Below are 16,671 nucleotides of genomic sequence, written 5' to 3' on the forward strand. Positions count from 1 at the left end.
ATGTGTTGTTGGAATATAAAATCACAATAACTCATGTAAAAAAGTTGAAAAAATTATTTTGTTAATAGTATTAAACTAATACTTAGGATCTTATTTTCTCAAAAACCCTTATAAAAACTCTTGACCAAGCTCCATTTCTTCTCTGCTTGTTTCCCAGATTTTTTATTGTCCATACGCTCTCTTTCCCAGGCTTTAGCACAGGTGGGTTAAGCAAAATATCCCAGTTTTTGGATTAAAGGAATTTTGATTCTTCATTCAACTTTTCAACTTTTCAGACGCAAAACTTCTGATTTTAGCTACCCAAAGAAAGTTAAGCTGTTCATAGTTGTTTTGTTGAAGAAAAAATAGAACAAAACTGTGTTTTGGACTCTGGGTGTTGATTTTTTTTTTGAAAGGGAAATGAAAAACTTCATCATAAAGCCTTTAACTTTGCCTTTTCCTTGAGAAAAAAAGCTTTTGTTGAAAATTTCTGCATTTTCCTGATTTGGATCGTGAAGATTAAGAACTTATCGTATAAGGCTTGAGATTCTGCTTTGAGCTGTGTTTTTGGCAATGCAGACTTTATATTCTTGGTGAGTTGTTTCCCTTTAGTTTCTTTAGCTGTTCTTTCCCTTTAATTCAATACTCTGTTTTCCATGAAACTGGATTCCTTATGATGGTTACTTTGTATTTGTATACTTGAATGTTGCCTTGAAATCATTTGTGTCATCATGTTTTTGTTAAAATAATCATTGGTTGGTACAATTAGAAATTAGTTGTACTTATGGTTCTTTCAAGCATGATTCTTTTTTTTAATCATTTGGGCCTGTAATAGATCATTCATAAGTTAATCACACACAGAAATGATTACTGTGTTTTTTCCCCTCAAAATCATTTACATGAATTAGTATGTATTCTTTTACTGAAGTTTGATTATTGTGCTTGGCATGAATAGTCCATGGTCCTCTACTGGTTTTTGAGTTTTAGTCTTATGGCATATTTCTGATTTATAAAAATATTCTTATTCCGTGCATGATTCGCTTATTCTCCCAAGCCAAAAGTTTGATGATAATGTTTTTTTTTTTAATGAAGTTGTTGTGCTTTCATTATTGAATGGGTGTTTATAAAAGTATATGTCTCTGATACATGAATGTGTGATTATCCACTGACCATGGAAGTGAATGTTTTTTCCCCGGTTTATCCTATTTTATATAAAAACGCAATGGGTGTCTCATGTGGTTTATATAAAATTTGATTATTTTTGAAGTGTGTAATGGGAATGATTAGAGCTTGTTTGCATGCTCAAATTGGATGAATTCTACCATGGATGCTTCTTTGATCAAAATAAATTTCATTGATAGTCGACGACTCAACTGCGATAGATGATTGACAACTGCAGGATGCCTTTCTCCGATGTCAAAACACGAAATGCAAAGGAACAATCACCATTCTCAATAAGGCCTCAGGCCCTCGAGCCTTACTTATGTTGTTGTTTTTGTTTTGCTCATGCATTTCTTTTGTTAAAACTAGACTGAAGTTTAGGTTTGCAGGAAAGCAAGTTTGAATCATCGGTTTGATTATGCGTGTACAGATGATTTTATTTCATATTAGTAACATGGCCATGAATTCATAGTTAACAAGTTTTAATTAGATGATCTTCTACTGCTGCAAATTCGTGAATATTTTATGGTAAGCACGGTCTTTCAGTCTAGTTAACATACTTTCTTGGATATTTTTTACCATGCTTTTCATGTAAGTTGGGTTTCGGGGTGTGATCCTTTTTTCTCTTTTAAACTAGTGGAGAAGGGATGGAGATCAGAACTATGATGGAAAACAAAAGGGGCCCTTGCTCTGTCGACCATAGCAATATCACTTCTTTGGCATCGAAAAGGCAGAAGGCCGATTTGTCTATCTCCACAAAGGTTTTTTTAGCCATCTTTGCTCCACATCATATATCTTCTCAGTGATACATATCATATCTGGATTCATGTCTTCACCATGTACTAAACTAAGTGCAATATGCCGCTTGATGTTGTTTGTTTCTGATACAAGTATTTATCTTAGTTTACTCTCTGGCAATAGGATAGAAAAGAGAAGTTTGGCGAATGCATTGTCGCTCTGTAGCAGCTTGTTTCACCGGAAAGGTACATTTTTTCAATTAATTATTTACATCGGAGTAGCATTTATTTGTCTTTATTGGCGGAAGTTGCCTATCCTGTTATAACTGTGAAGCCGATTTGGTTCATTGCAGACGGATACAGCTTCTGTCCTCCTGGAGGCAATGGAATACATACAATTTCTTCACGAACAAGTTGGTTTTCATTTCCTAATTCCTACTGTTCTTAAATTATCCTCGCAATTTACGTTTCAGTACGTTAAGAAACTTTCATTTATAAATGGCAATTTTAACTTCAAATTTCTTGGCCTTCTGTGTTTTTCGTGTGTTTACAGGTGTTGAGTGCTCCGTACCTCCAAACCACACCTACAAATAATAGGCATGTGAGCATCAAATGGACCCAAAGTACTAAAAATTTATGATATGTAACATGAAACACAATCATAGTTCAGAAGTTATGGCTGCCTTTTAACGGGATTTCTTTTTTGCTTCCAGAATGTAGAGCATTATAGCCTGAGAAACCGAGGTCTATGTCTTGTTCCAATCTCTTGTACTGTCGGAGTTGCTCGGAGCAATGGTGCCGATATTTCGGCTCCCATCAAAACCACTTCTCCTAAGTTTGATTAAGACATCTCACAATTCGGTTGACATCTCATTTCACAGCAACCGGGAGGTTTTGAAATCCATGAAATCGTTAGTAGGTAAAACGACTTATCATGCAATGCAGAAAATTTCCTGGTTGTAACAGAACCTATATAGGTAATGAACTAAGATAGGAATATGGTGGTAGGTAAAATTATTAGTCTTAGATTGGCAGCATTGTGCATCTAAAATGCAGCCCTGCACCTCTCTAGTTTTATGCCGGTGCCAGGAACGACATGCATTCAATCTATTCGGTTATAAAAACTCTAACTCTTTAAATTATATCTATCGATATATTATAAGTAGTATCCGAGCCAACTAATGTACCAAGCTATGATCAATGTATGGGTGGTGTACTTTTGAAGGAACCCATGCCTCTCAAAATAGGGGCTAAAGGTGGCATTAATGATCAGGTTGGCCTCTGTTGTTGAAAGGTCACTTTTGTAATGGCATTTTCTTTTATCATCGTTGATCTGAAATGTGTACCACTGTCAGCATCCATTGCTGGGATTCTTTCATATTGAAACCTGCAACATCCTCCCTGTATTACACATGGATGATGAGTACTGCATAGCTTGTGATATATCATCACATAAAATTGCACAAGAGTCTTCAAAGGATTTATTTTCGTAACCAACACATCTTTGTTAGGTGAGATGGTGTTATGATTGTGTGTTTGAATCCTTGAACTCATTTAAGGGAGATTATATCTTTCAAATCTTAGGAAAGACTGAAACCTTGAAGCTAGTTCAAGAAAGACTCAAATCTTTTTAGAGTTTTTGATAGACAATTTACTTGGGAGTTTATTATTAACTCTATTTTAAATTTTAGTCTTATTTGATTTTTTTAATTAGTTCAAATTTTAAATTAATCAATTTAATAGTAGAAAGACTAATTTGGTATGATCCCTATAATAGATGAACCTACTAAGTACTTTTCATCCTATTTCACATTAGTTTATTATTATTTCCACCCCTTTAAATAAGAATTAATCTCATCTAGAGATGATAGTAGAATAGACCAGTGAAAAATTTTACTCACCCCCTAAGACATTTTTAAGAAGATGGAGTAAAAACACTTCAATCAGGAACTATTAGAACTGCATGGGTTGAGGCATTTTTAAGAAGACCAAGTTTCATTCTTATTCTAACTACACATCAATGCAATGCAACGCCCCTAAGACATTAGGAAGTTTAACTCGGTTAACAGGTTCAAGTAATCCTTCCTCCAATAGCCTGTAAAAGGAAAACTGGGGCTGGGTGTTGCCAGTACGTGAATAGGATCAATTACTTCCCCATTAATTCGATCACAAACAAGGTGTCTTCATGACAGTGCAAGGAATGTCATCAATTTCCAATCAACAGATCAAAGTACAGCACTACAGCTAATCCAATTTAGAATTCTCTTAAGGTGCATGATACATTATTCTAGTTTGATCTCTTTTAAGTCAGAAGAAAGTAAATAAGTCATGATCAAGCACATAATTTATAAATGACAAAGGCTAGCAAGAAGAAATCACTCAATCTTGCTGAATTAGGTTTTACTTTCTCTTTCAATAACTGGAATGTGAACAAAAGTCTACGAGCTTGCGGAACTGGGTTGAACTTTCTTCTGCAGGAATTGCAGTATGTGTTCCCGTTTCCAATTGTCGATTCTGCACTAGAATCACAGGAGTAAGAAGCCTCATTGTTTTCACCAATATGTAAGTAAGAATAATGAAAGCTAAAAAATGGGGGAGACTGTTTTTTTCTAGGTCTTTAAAAAGGCTTGCTTTTTTTTTTTTGTTGCATGTGTGCATATATCTCGAGAATCAACAAGACTTACTCGTCTAAACAAAAGTAAAACTTAGTGCATAAACAAATATTAATTTTTTTCATATTGTATTTTTCTAAATATTTTGAGAGCGAGAATTGACGAAGAAAAACAGAAGGTTCTAGGATGTAGAGTTCTTGTGCCAAACTTTAAATGGTGAGACAGCCAAAGTAACCGTCGGCATAAATTCCACTCTATTTAGTGATTATTGCATTTCAATCGAACGCGAGCTAAGTGCATCAATAGAAGGAACCTAACCTTATAGTTTCCTTATGTTGGCCCTCATCATCCAACATGATCAACTTGGGAGGAGAATTGAAAAGATATTGAATTTTAACTGTCGGAAATTTGTCCTTCTCTTCTTCAATGAAACCAACAATCTCTGGATAGAATACTAGTTTCCTCATGCATACTTCCAGTATTGCACCTGAATATGTAATCTGCAATTGCACAAATATAGATGCAACTTTAGAAATTAGGGGAAAGAAGGGGGGGGGGAAACAGCATGTGATACCAAGTTGAAGAAACAACTTGTGTTCCTATAGAAAACGAAAAAGGTGATTAAGAACAAGGAAACAACAAATATCAAGAATTTAGCAGCATTTTGTTCAGCAGTCCCAACACATGGTTCGTTTTCCACTTCTTTTTGGGGATAAATAGCATTCCTTTGCCAAATAAAGGAGAAAATGAAAATGACTGTAGTCGGGGAACTAGTTGTATGATCTTAGAATACAATGGTTGGTAAAACACATTTTCAAAGAAGATAAGACATGTTCCATGTTCTTAAATTTAATACGAAAAAAAAGTGTCGTTTTATCAGAGGTACATATCATTAGTATTATACATGCTAGGATTCAATAACGATGAAAAAATCCATGAACTCTTTTGCCTAAAGCAACATCCTCCCTTCCACATCTCTCTGTATAATCTGAGAATTAAATGATTTCCACTAGGTGTATTATAGAACTGAAAAAGATTATTTTAAAGAAGAAAAATAGAGGATGAAAACAAACATTTGAGGTTGGAAACCTATTAAAGAATAAAATTTTAAACCCCACTCCCATACCAATAAAACCCATCTCCAAAGCATATTTCATACCTTACTTGTAGAATCATCCGAGTCTTCAGTGCAACATTTCTTGCAGTCAGAGATCAACTCTGTCATCAAAACATATAGTTACAGTAAGATTGATGCATGCAGTGCATTTTTCAATTGTCTGGTCTTCGGTGTTAAGTTTAATATGCAATATGAACACACCAAAGCAGTTGTGTTCGTTAAAATCCCCAGTGTCACTTTTTTGCCCATTAATAAAATGCATTACAATTAGCACACGTTGATGTTGCCACATCACACCAAGTCTTCCCACCTTAAACTATTATGATATGGTTCAGCATACTTTGACGATGACATCATAAAACAGTAGAATCACAAGGCATTTTCATTTTGTACTGAAGGCTCCAAATAGTTCTACATCTAACCAGTGCGGTTAAGATGTTCCCAACTGCATGGGAGGATGACAACCAAATAAGTGTCCAGTGAGCTTTTTGGTGCTAGATGCATCTCACCACGGCTAACTGGTGCTGTAGTTAAAAGCCAATTGGAGCCTAAGGAGTTTGATTGCACAAAGGAGGCAGGGAAATTAAATTTGAATGTAGCCTAAGGAATTAGAATATTTGATTACACAAAAGGAAGCAGGGAAATTTAAACAACAGTAAAACTGTAATACTTTCCTAAATCAACAAAGCGGACTTGGTATTCTAATGAATAACTACTTCAGAGAAATTAAAGTTTCCAATATAATGGATCCACAACTTGAGAAATTTGAGAAAGAAACTGATCTTAAACTGGCAATTTTAATTCATTTAAATACCCTAAACTGTTGCTTCCAACTACAAAGATGATTATACAAAGAATTATGATGATTAGTTGAAATTTGACCTTATTACACAGAGCTACACTATTGTCAACTCGCAAAAGTATCAAATTGAAGCATCATTGCCCCCAATTATAGATTAGACAAAGCCTAAGAGACCACAAAATCAAAATAAACACAGATATAAAAAGGAAAACCCTACACAAATATAACCGAAACTAATGCAAAGAATTCATCAAACAATCAGAACTTAACATAATTTAATCAAACAAACCGCTAAAACAGCATAACAATGGAAATCAAAGATAAAAAAATTGATTAAAAAAATATATTTTTTTTTTGTTTCTTTTGAAGAGGGGATTGAGTCAATACCATTGTCCTTGATGTACTCGGCAAAAGTGTTGCAATCAGAACAAAGGGCTAAACCCGTGAAACCCAGATCCTCACATTGCTTTGGACTTAGCAGATCTTTTGACGATGATACGATAACAGAGGAGGCAGATGAAATTAAAGCAACTATTAGCAGCTGATAATATAACGTGTTGCTCAACATCTCTTACCTTGGTCTTCCAACTTTCCTTTAACAAGGCTTCCTCTTCGAAGTTGATAGCCAAAACAAAACGAAATATGTGCCCCTAGGAAGACGAAGGTTGATTTAAGTTAAAAATGAGTAAAGTACACAAATGGTCCTGTAACTATAGGGTTTCACTTTTTGAGTCCTCAGTCTATTAAAAGTTACAAAATGGTCACCCAACTATTCATATGTTCCAAACTCGTCATTTTCTGTTAAAAATTGATGGCCTTCTGAGTTGGACGTTAACTTACTGACGGAATATGATAAAATCTGATCTTAGAATCGTTTGATTTGTATTATATGGATCGAATTCATGTTTACATTATGTCATTGAGCCATTATTTGCAAGCAACGACGGTGCATTAGACATCATTAAAATATAATTTTGTCATATCTCAGTCAACATGTTAATTTACAGCTCAAACGTTAGTCAAATTTTTTAAAAGAAAAAGATAAGTTTAGAACATATGAATAGTCAGATAATTATATAATTGGGAACTATTTTATAACTTTTAATAGTTGAGGGACTTAAAAAGCAACACCTTATAATCGGGGGACCATTTGTGCCCTTTACCCTAAAAATTTACTAAAATATTTAAGGGAGTGCATAAATATTACGAAGGATAAACTATATGTTTAGAACCTCAACTATTAATTTTATTCTGTTTTGATCACCCAACTATTTTTTTTTAAATTGTATATATTGTTTAGTTTTTTGTTTCATTTTGGATGAGTGTCGTCATTAGATAACACCACATCATCATTGAAAAAATTGAAAAAAAAAGTATCATGTAAATAGTTATGTTAATTTTTTTAACGGTGAATGACAAAAATGTAACGAAAATATAATGTTAGAAAAGATTTTGAAAAAAATAGTTAGGTGACCAAACCGAAACAAAAGTAATAGCTGGGATACTAAACATGTAATTTATCCTATTATTAAAGATATATAAATTTAGAATATTTAAAATGATATTAATTTTTGTATTGATAATGAAACTTTAAGGAAGTTTTTAACATTCTCAAAATTAGTAAAAATAATAAAAATAGAAAAAATTAAAAAAGAAGATATAAAATGTTTTCTTATAGGGTACAATTTATGTTTAGTACCTAAACTATTCCTTTTGCTTTAGTTTGGTATCTAAATTTTATTTTTTTTCAAAACTATACATAACATCTAGTTTAGATTTCAATTTGTACCCACATTAAAAAAATTAACAGATCTATTGACGTACCAAAAGATGTTATTTTATTGAAATTTGTCGTACCAATTGAACAAGTTCTTAGAGATTTTAATTTTTTATTCAATTTAATGGACGACGAGTTTCAATAAGATAATATTCTTCTTTAAATTTGTTAGGAGGACATGACGAGTTTTCAGGCCACTAAAATAAATGTTGTAGATCCGAAAATATTTTCCTAATACTTTTAGATGAAAATATTATTTTCCTAAAAAAACTCAAAATGAAAGTGTAAAAGAAAAAGAAAATTGGCAAAAACAAAAATGAGGACCTATAAAAAATAGCAAAATGTGACCCAAGCAAAAAAAAAAACCAATGAAATAGTAAAATATATTTGTTCATGAATACAAATTTTATTCAAAAAGGAAAACAATATATAATATGTATAAAAATGCAAAATTAATAAAATTTGAATCACTTAAAGAGTTTAGAATTTGTTAACATTAAATTACCTTTAATTGGTACTTAGAAAGTAATTGTTTTTAAAAGTTTGGCAAGCTTTTATTTCTTTGAACTTTTACCAATGAAAAAAAAATAGTCATTATATCGTATTTATATAAACTACTTTCTCTGTTTTATAATTTATATCTTATATTAACTACACATGGTTTTAAAAAATATATTCGATCAAGAAAAATGATAATATTATTCTTAAAAAGTGAATGATAAATTGTTATTATTATGGACAAAATAATCAAACCACTTCGATTGTTAAAGAAATAATTGTTATCTTTAGAGATGTCGAGTTTGAGTATGACGTTTATAAGAGCGTTTAAATGTTTATTGTCGAATAATTTAGAGTCTTTCGAATAAATATTATCTTATAATAACTTCAGAATAATAATAAAAAGAAATTGGTAAATAAATAAGTTGTAACGGGTGAAGTTTGGTTACTAAAATTTGTAATATTTGTGAAATAGAATTTATTTTTACTGAATGCGGAGATGTTGGGAATCTGAAAAGGCCTTTCGCGCCTGCTCAGATCACCCACTCCATACCGCCTCATAAGGTGGAGATCTTTAAATCTCTGGAGGGTTGGGCTGAGAACAACCCTCTGCCTCACTTGAAGCCGGTCAGAAATGTTGGCAGCCCGCCGACTTTCTTCCGGATCCTCATTCCGATGGATTTCAAGAGAGAGTCAAGGAGGTCAGGGAAAGGGCAAAGGACATTCCTGATGATTACTTTGTCGTATTGGTCGGCGATATGATCACGGAGGAAGCCCTTCCTACTTATCAAACAATGCTTGATACCTTGGATGGAACTCGTGATGAAACGTGTACTAGCCTTACCCCTTGGGCCATTTGGACCAGGGACTGGACCGCCGAAGAAAACCGGCACGGCGACCTGCTTAATAAGTATCTATACCTGTGCGGGAGAGTGGACACGAGGCAAATAGAGAAGACAATCCAGTATTTGATCGGATCAGGAGTGGTAAGAATAACAATACAAGCATGTAATATGTAATATTTTCATCATTTGTTCCATTCTAAATTCGTTCTCCTATATATTGATTGGATCTGCATCTGGAGAACAGTCCATATCGAACATTCATATACACTTCATTCCAAGAACGAGCAACTTTTATCTCCCACGGGAATACAGGCAGGCTTGCCAAGGAGCATAGGGATATTAACTTGGCTCAAATTTGCGGTACCATCGCCTTGGACGAGAAGCGCCATGAGACAGACTATACCAAAATTGTTGACAAGCTCTTTGAGATCGATCCTGATGAAACGGCTATGCATTTGCCTCCATGATGAAGAAGAAAATCAGCATGCCAGGCGAGTCCATCTATGATGGTCGCGATTACAACCTATTCTACCACTACTCAGCTGTTGCACAAAGAATCGGGGGTTTACACTGCCAAGGACTATGCTGATATACTAAGCTACTTAGTGAACCGATGGAAGGTGAAGGAGCGAACTGGGCTTTCAAGCCAGGGACGTAAAGCTCAGGACTACCTGCGCGCACTTCCGTCGAGAATTAGAAGGCTGAAGGAGAGAGCACAAGAAAGGGCCAAGGAAGCACCGAGTATGCCATTCAGTTGGATCTTTGACAGAGAAGTGAAACTCTAAGGTCTGAAAAAGAAGATCATAAATAAGCTGAATGCAGCAGCTTTCTCTTTATTTTTTGTGTGGATATGGTGTTGTGTTCTTAAGTAATAATAATGCAGCTGTAGTTGTAGATGATGTTTTTTGTCGGTGTCTTTTATATTCCTTGTACGAGTAGTGTGCGTTCTTTTCGTTGTAGTCTTAGTATGTAATTTGCTCAATACCTACTCTGCTAATTCGTATCAATATAGTTTGCACTCTAACGTAATTAATGAGAGCTTTTGATGGTTACGAGATATTTAGTTATTACTTGAATCTTAACTTTTTGCAGTTGAATTTAATGGATTTTAGCTTAATGTATTTGTGACCATTTGAAGGAGAGTAAATGTTAGCCAGCAATTAAAGTGTTACTATATCAGTTGTGATCATCCATAGATTATAATACTTTTGAAGTTAGTGTCAATTTTTGTATATTTATAACTTAACTCTTATTTTTTTTAATTTTTTTTATTTGAATACAAATTTATTCTTTTAAATAGCCTAGAAATAATCATAATGTAGCATCTGTTCAGAATTTTTTTAACTTATTGATAACATGCACACATTCTACAAATGTTATTGCTCGAACCCATAACCTCCATGAGATCAACATTTCCTTTTAATATTAAGATCATTTAATGGGTTCATATCTAATTATTAACATTGTTAACATGGACAAATTTATGGTCTAATAATATTTTAGGTCCTTATCAATTTAAACTTAAGTAAAATTAGACTTTTACTCCCTCTAATTTTTTAGAATAAATACATAATAAATCTCCATTATTTTAAATTTAGGTACTTTACCTCTCTCAATATTTGATTTCAGCTCCGTTCTTGACGGTTAAGTTCAAATTTATAACGTTATTTTTTACGATATGACTTCAAATTATATGTAGTTTTATTTTAGAATATCACATCTACGAAATTAACAAAAAAATTACAATAGTATTAATAATTAAAATTAAACTTTTAAATTTTAAAAACTAAAATTAGAAAAAGAAACATGAAACATATTAACTGAACTATTATTATAAAAAGTTTTATATAATATTCCAAAAAGTAAGTAGGATTATAAACAAACGTGCATAAAAGTATTAGTATAAAACACGAAACCATGTTTGACAAATCTGATAAACAAAATATATTAATAGAGTTTACATATCAAAATTTTGAAAAGATAATATAAATACACATGTATGTAAAGGATAACTAAAGTGTTATAATCTGAAAAATTGTATTGAAAATTTTCGTAAATGTTACTCAGCAAGCTCCTACTCAAATGTATCAATCTATGTATAAAAACCTTCAAACACTAATTAATTTAATTATTTATTATAGTATATATATATATATATATATATATATATATATATATATATAGAGCATTAATATAATTGAAAAATCATAAAATGAGTAATCATTCAATATTTTTCGTTTCCATAAAAAATTAAACTCAAAATATTTTGATCTAAATTGATTCAACTTAAAAATAAACTCATACGTTGAATTGATTATCTTACCTCAAAATGTAGGTAAAAGTAATCGTTTTCCTTAGATGACATTAGTGGTTCTTATCGAGCAAGTTATGCTCATTAAAAGGATTTGTTTTTCGACTCGACTTATTTCTTGTAAAGCATAATAAAATTTTGTTCTACTTATGCTTGTTAAAAACACTCGTTGTTCGTTAAGCTTACCAAAATCTTTATATTATTATTTTTAATTATAAGTAAAATTTAGTAAATTAGTAATTAATGAATTATTACTAGTTAATAATTTTGTATCTTTCTTATCGTTTATTAGAAAATAAATAAATTAATGGTAATAATTAATTAATAATTTAGCATATTTGTTCGATTCAACTCGTTAAGGTCTTGAGTCGAGCTCGAGTTCGAATCAAATAAATTAAAATCGAACATTAATTAAATTTTGACCGAGTCGAATTCGAACATCTCAAGAGTTGCTCAACTCATTAAACATTGACAGGTTTTTTTTTTTTTTGATGATTTAGCCAAGAAATGGGTAAAGGGCACGTTTTGAGAAAGGGATTGAAGTGTGTTGGGCTAGATGGTATTGATATTTATCAAATCACAAAAATCAAGATTCTTAATTGGCCCAAATGAAGAATGTGGTTCTTTCTGAATTCATGAAAGGCTCATGGAGTTTCAAATCCATACCATCAAAGTTCGCAATTTGTTTTCGGATAACTGACAGTAAGGATGACCCAAACTCTCGTATCATACAACACAATGATTAGTCATGTTAGAAAGTGTTAGGATCATACTGAATTTGTCCCATTAACCATGTTGAACAGTTAGTAGTGAAGTGTATGTGTGTATCGAACTATTCATCTGTCAACTATTAAACTGATGAATATTAACATGAAGTAGAAAGTATGCCCTAAACTATGTCAAAATGACTTGTGTAGGATCACACTTAGAATTAAGGATATTTATTGTTCCGGAGTAGTATATCCGGAGGTAACACTACAGTCTAGACTTGTTATAAGGACCAAACCCCAGGAAAAATGTTCCATTGGGCAAGTGGTGAGGAGGTAGCAAAGCCAGAGAAGCAGCAAGTTGAGCAGCAGCCTGTGGGGTGTGAGTGCCCTTCCCACCCGTCATACAAGTCCGAGTAAACCCCGGGCAAAAGCAGTTAACGCTTATTCTTCTTCTTCTAATACCTTCATTCTCAAACCTCTTTGCCAGCACCCTCGAATACGCATTCAACGCCAGCTTCGACACCGAATAATCCGTCCATATTTCCTGCCACCCTCTACTTTCCCATCTTCCTTCCTTCACGTCTTCCGTAAACATTTCCACCACTTGGTCGATTTCTTGTTCCGTTAGATTCTCTTTTTGCAGAGTTGCTTTTATGCCAAGGTTTCTCATTTTCTGCATGCAAACGTAAATATAATTATATCAATCAAACACTTTGCGCTTATTTGTTGTAGTGAAATACTTTTCATAATGGAAGCTTGAATCTTACGTTAATGGAGCCAAGCCTGGAGCTAATATTAAGAATCCTGCTAACGGAAGTTGAAAGGCGAAACAAAGGCAAGAGTGACTCAGTGAGTAGCTTGGTTCCATGGTAATTGGTTTTGATTACAGTGTCGGCGTGCTCCACCGAGTTCTCGCCGATTTCATTGAACGAAACAGCTGCATTATTAACCTGATACGAATATCAGTTGATTCAGAGTGATTTTATTGTTTTAAAAATAGTTCAAAAATTAGAAAGAAAGAAAAAAAAAGAGTGCTTCCTTTAAGTCAACTAGGGTTGGCCAATACATTATTAATCAACCATCTATAAAATTAATTAAAGAATTATCGCACGTGAAGCTGGTGCAGCAATTCGCACGTAAAGCTGGTCCAGCAATTCAGGCCCCACACATCACATGCATGACATGCAACTTTTAACTATGATAAATTTATATTATGATCAGCTTAAGCAGTAAAATAGAATTTTTTTTTGATAACGTAGGATCTCTCAAGGTCAGGCGGAAGAATCCGATCCTACAAGACAATCTTCGGGGGCTCAAAGAACCCAACACTCTATCCCCCACTTTTTTCTAAGATTCCTAACCAGCACAGTTCAAACCTAGGACATGAGACCAGCTCATAATCTCAAGAGTCCTTGCTCATATTATTAAATTTTAAAATATTTAAATTCGAGCGATTATATTTATGAGATACATATATCCAAGAGCGGACCTATGAGTAGCTCGGGGTAGCCCAGGTAACCCCTCAAATTTCTCCGAGTAGTGTTAATTTTGCTTCTCCTAAAGTTTTGTCCTGACAAAGGGATAACTCCTAGTTCATTTTGCAACCCCTAGTTCTCTAAACACAATCTGGTTCTATATTTCAGTTAAGTTCTCATGGAATTTTTTTTTGTGTGCAACCCCTAAAGTTTTGTTCTGGGTTCGTTTTCTGAGTATATCTTATCAATAAATTAAAAAAAAATAAATATATATTACTTTATAACGACTTATAACTGTGGTTATACTGATGAGTACTTACAAGTATATCCAAACCTTGAAAGGTAACTCGGAGCCATGAAACGAAGGCATTGATAGAGGCAGGGCTTGAAACATCGAGGGGAAAGAAGTGCACATTGTGAAGGCCTTGCTCCCTCAGTGTCTCCGTGGCTTTGTTTCCTCTTCCAACATCTCTGGCAGTCAAAACCACCGTCAAACCCAGCTCCGCAAAGCGCTTCACCACCGCAAACCCTATGCCTTTATTGGCTCCGGTCACCACGGCAACCGTCTCCTTACTCCACCACCTGCAAATGGCACGTCAAAATTACCATTAATGTTAGCTATAAATGAAATTAAACTTTGAGACTATGTAAGGAAAGAAACCTAGTCGATGAGGAGGGGGGAGTTGGAGAAGAGAAAGAGAAATCAACAACTTCTTTTGGTTCCATTTTTGTTGTATACAGAGAAAGTGTTAGATATAAATGTATATATAGAGAGAGATGGTAGATCGATTAAATATAATATAAGATTAATAGGGGAATGACTTTATAAAGTATAGTTTTTTAGATCAGGGGCGTGTAGTGCGGGGCGAGGAGGGCTTTGATAATGAAATCAAAGGTTGAAAGTCTTCTAAATTCCACGCCGTGTTGGTATCTCTCGACTTTTAAGTTTTTTCATCCCAAGATTTCCAACATACGTTTGACCCCAGACACTACTTGTATTTCATTTATAAAATATTAGTTTTTTTCCATCATAATGTAAATGGAAAAAAAAAAGAAACTGTAGGTTAATAACAAGATTAACCTTTTAGATTAATTTATTTATTTCAGTTTTTCAACTGTAATGGATAAATTTAAATACAATAAAACATAATTATTTATTTTATGTTAAAATAAAAATACGAGTGAATATATTAATGGTTTAAATTAGACAATCATATATTCCAAATGAAAGGCGAATCTAAGAACTATTTTAATTTTATACATTTTTCATCATATTGAAATCGTTCGTCTTGACCACATAAATAATATAAATAAATAAACTGCTTCATCTTTCAACTTGGCTGCCGAATGTTTGCATGTCAGAAGTTGGTCCATTCACAATGACTTAAAAACTTAGTAATTTTAGAATAAAATAATAATTATAGAAATTTAAACACTGTGAACATAAGAAATCCGAGTATTTTTTAATTAATATATATTAGAAAATCAAAATTAACTAATGCAACGTTGAGGTATCCAAGAATTTAGAATGAATGGTGGATGGCCGGTGAAATTTATAATTCCAAATAATTGCTGTAACATAATGTAAACTCAAATAATTCCTAACCTATAAAGTCTAGGGTAGGGGACCTCTCTCTTTTTTGTTCTTTTAAAAGGGTAATATTGTAAACAAAGTGTGAATAGTGCTCTTACACTTCAGTATGGCATAGATAAATCAGGCAGCCAATTAAGAACTCAACAGAGTTGAGTTGGAATACATTGGCACTCATTTCTGCTTTTATTACTTCCTCACTCACGACGCAGACCTAGCTATATTAAACCATGTGAGTTTGGTCCCAATAAAAAAACTATATATGAATATGCGCGCCTGCAAATTTAGAAATTTTGTTAAGGAACTCAATCAAGAAGCAAGCAACAATTAGAGGTTTGGACGACTCAATTTTGGTTTAGGTGGCGGTATAGCCTCGTCGATAGCAATGAATAGACGATTACTAACTGGAAAAATGATTTTATACTATGATATTTAAAGATGACGTGTGATTTCGGACAACTATAAGGGAACAATCGTCTGGTGGGAATCTGATACTAGAATGGGTGATAGGTTGTGGCTAATTCAACGACAAAACATAAAATGTTAGATGGTGTTCCAAAGAGTTTTTGATCATTGTCAAAATTGTATGTTTTTTTTTTGTTTAATCACTCTTATTTGATCTATTGATTGATTAATTAGGTTCGAGTATTTTAGAGGTTCATTATAGATACGACTCTTCCAACTCAGTTTGCTCCATTCACGGATACTAAGATTAAAACTTCTAACTTTGCTTAAAAATATTTAATATCTCATTCTACTAAATCAATCAACGAAGTCAGTCTTGACGGTTTCTCAATGTAGTGTATTTCAATGACCATCAATTTTGTTTATGTTGAAATTTATCGATGTGATTGGGATGAGAGATTTGTGGGCTGAAATCAATTAGGGTTCTAAAGATACGATTAATGGAAGCCTAATTGTTGGGGGCATTTAATGATGCACAAACACATTTGGGCTCTAAGAAATTGGGCTCCAAAAAGTTTCAATTAGGAGACATATTGGTTTATATTGAGAGACGAATTTACATGTATTTTAAATTTCATTCGGTTCTTTTCT

The 16,671-nt window shown here is 33.2% G+C and overlaps 2 protein-coding genes, 1 long non-coding RNA gene and 1 pseudogene across 4 annotated transcripts; 2 read left to right on the forward strand and 2 right to left on the reverse strand.

The window, feature by feature from the left end:
* Positions 1–460: 460 nt before the first annotated feature.
* Positions 461–2,123, forward strand: LOC120219396. 2 transcript variants are annotated; one of them, XR_005525300.1, is made up of 3 exons: positions 461–572; positions 1,778–1,901; positions 2,062–2,123. It is a non-coding gene; the product is annotated as an uncharacterized LOC120219396 (long non-coding RNA). The 2 variants fall into 2 exon arrangements; XR_005525299.1 differs by having other exon boundaries at positions 1,783–1,901.
* Positions 2,124–4,108: 1,985 nt separating this feature from the next.
* Positions 4,109–7,055, reverse strand: LOC120219399 (selenoprotein F-like). The gene is made up of 4 exons (XM_039216214.1): positions 6,796–7,055; positions 5,649–5,707; positions 4,808–4,989; positions 4,109–4,391 (listed from the first exon to the last, which is right to left on the reverse strand). The coding sequence occupies exons 1-4, from the start codon at positions 6,974–6,976 to the stop codon at positions 4,316–4,318; spliced, it is 498 nt and encodes a 165-aa protein (XP_039072145.1). The 5' UTR covers positions 6,977–7,055; the 3' UTR covers positions 4,109–4,315.
* A 1,921-nt stretch (positions 7,056–8,976) lies between these two features.
* Positions 8,977–10,320, forward strand: LOC120219234 (annotated as a pseudogene).
* A 2,494-nt stretch (positions 10,321–12,814) lies between these two features.
* LOC120219235 ((+)-neomenthol dehydrogenase-like) lies at positions 12,815–14,750 on the reverse strand. The gene is made up of 4 exons (XM_039216078.1): positions 14,686–14,750; positions 14,345–14,606; positions 13,317–13,499; positions 12,815–13,222 (listed from the first exon to the last, which is right to left on the reverse strand). Exons 1-4 carry the CDS (start codon positions 14,748–14,750, stop codon positions 12,815–12,817), a joined length of 918 nt encoding a protein of 305 aa, XP_039072009.1.
* Between the last annotated feature and the right edge of the window lie 1,921 nt (positions 14,751–16,671).

The sequence above is a fragment of the Hibiscus syriacus genome, unplaced genomic scaffold, assembly GCF_006381635.1.
Source record: "Hibiscus syriacus cultivar Baekdansim isolate YM2019G1 unplaced genomic scaffold, ASM638163v2 tig00110206_pilon, whole genome shotgun sequence".
In the NCBI taxonomy this organism is placed as follows: Eukaryota; Viridiplantae; Streptophyta; class Magnoliopsida; order Malvales; family Malvaceae; genus Hibiscus; species Hibiscus syriacus.

Bases quoted from the DNA above. Each gene is read 5' to 3' on its own strand.
- LOC120219399 (XM_039216214.1), bottom strand. From the start codon at position 6,976: ATGTTGAGCAACACGTTATATTATCAGCTGCTAATAGTTGCTTTAATT. The intron at 5,708-6,795 runs GTATTGACTCAA...TTTTGATGACAG, and splicing joins CGAGTACATCAAGGACAATG to AGTTGATCTCTGACTGCAAG. The intron at 4,990-5,648 runs GTATGAAATATG...GTGCAATTGCAG, and splicing joins CGGATGATTCTACAAGTAAG to ATTACATATTCAGGTGCAAT.
- LOC120219235 (XM_039216078.1), bottom strand. From the start codon at position 14,750: ATGGAACCAAAAGAAGTTGTTGATTTCTCTTTCTCTTCTCCAACTCCC. The intron at 13,500-14,344 runs GTAAGTACTCAT...TATTCGTATCAG, and splicing joins TTCAAGGTTTGGATATACTT to GTTAATAATGCAGCTGTTTC. The intron at 13,223-13,316 runs GTAAGATTCAAG...GTTTGCATGCAG, and splicing joins CCAGGCTTGGCTCCATTAAC to AAAATGAGAAACCTTGGCAT.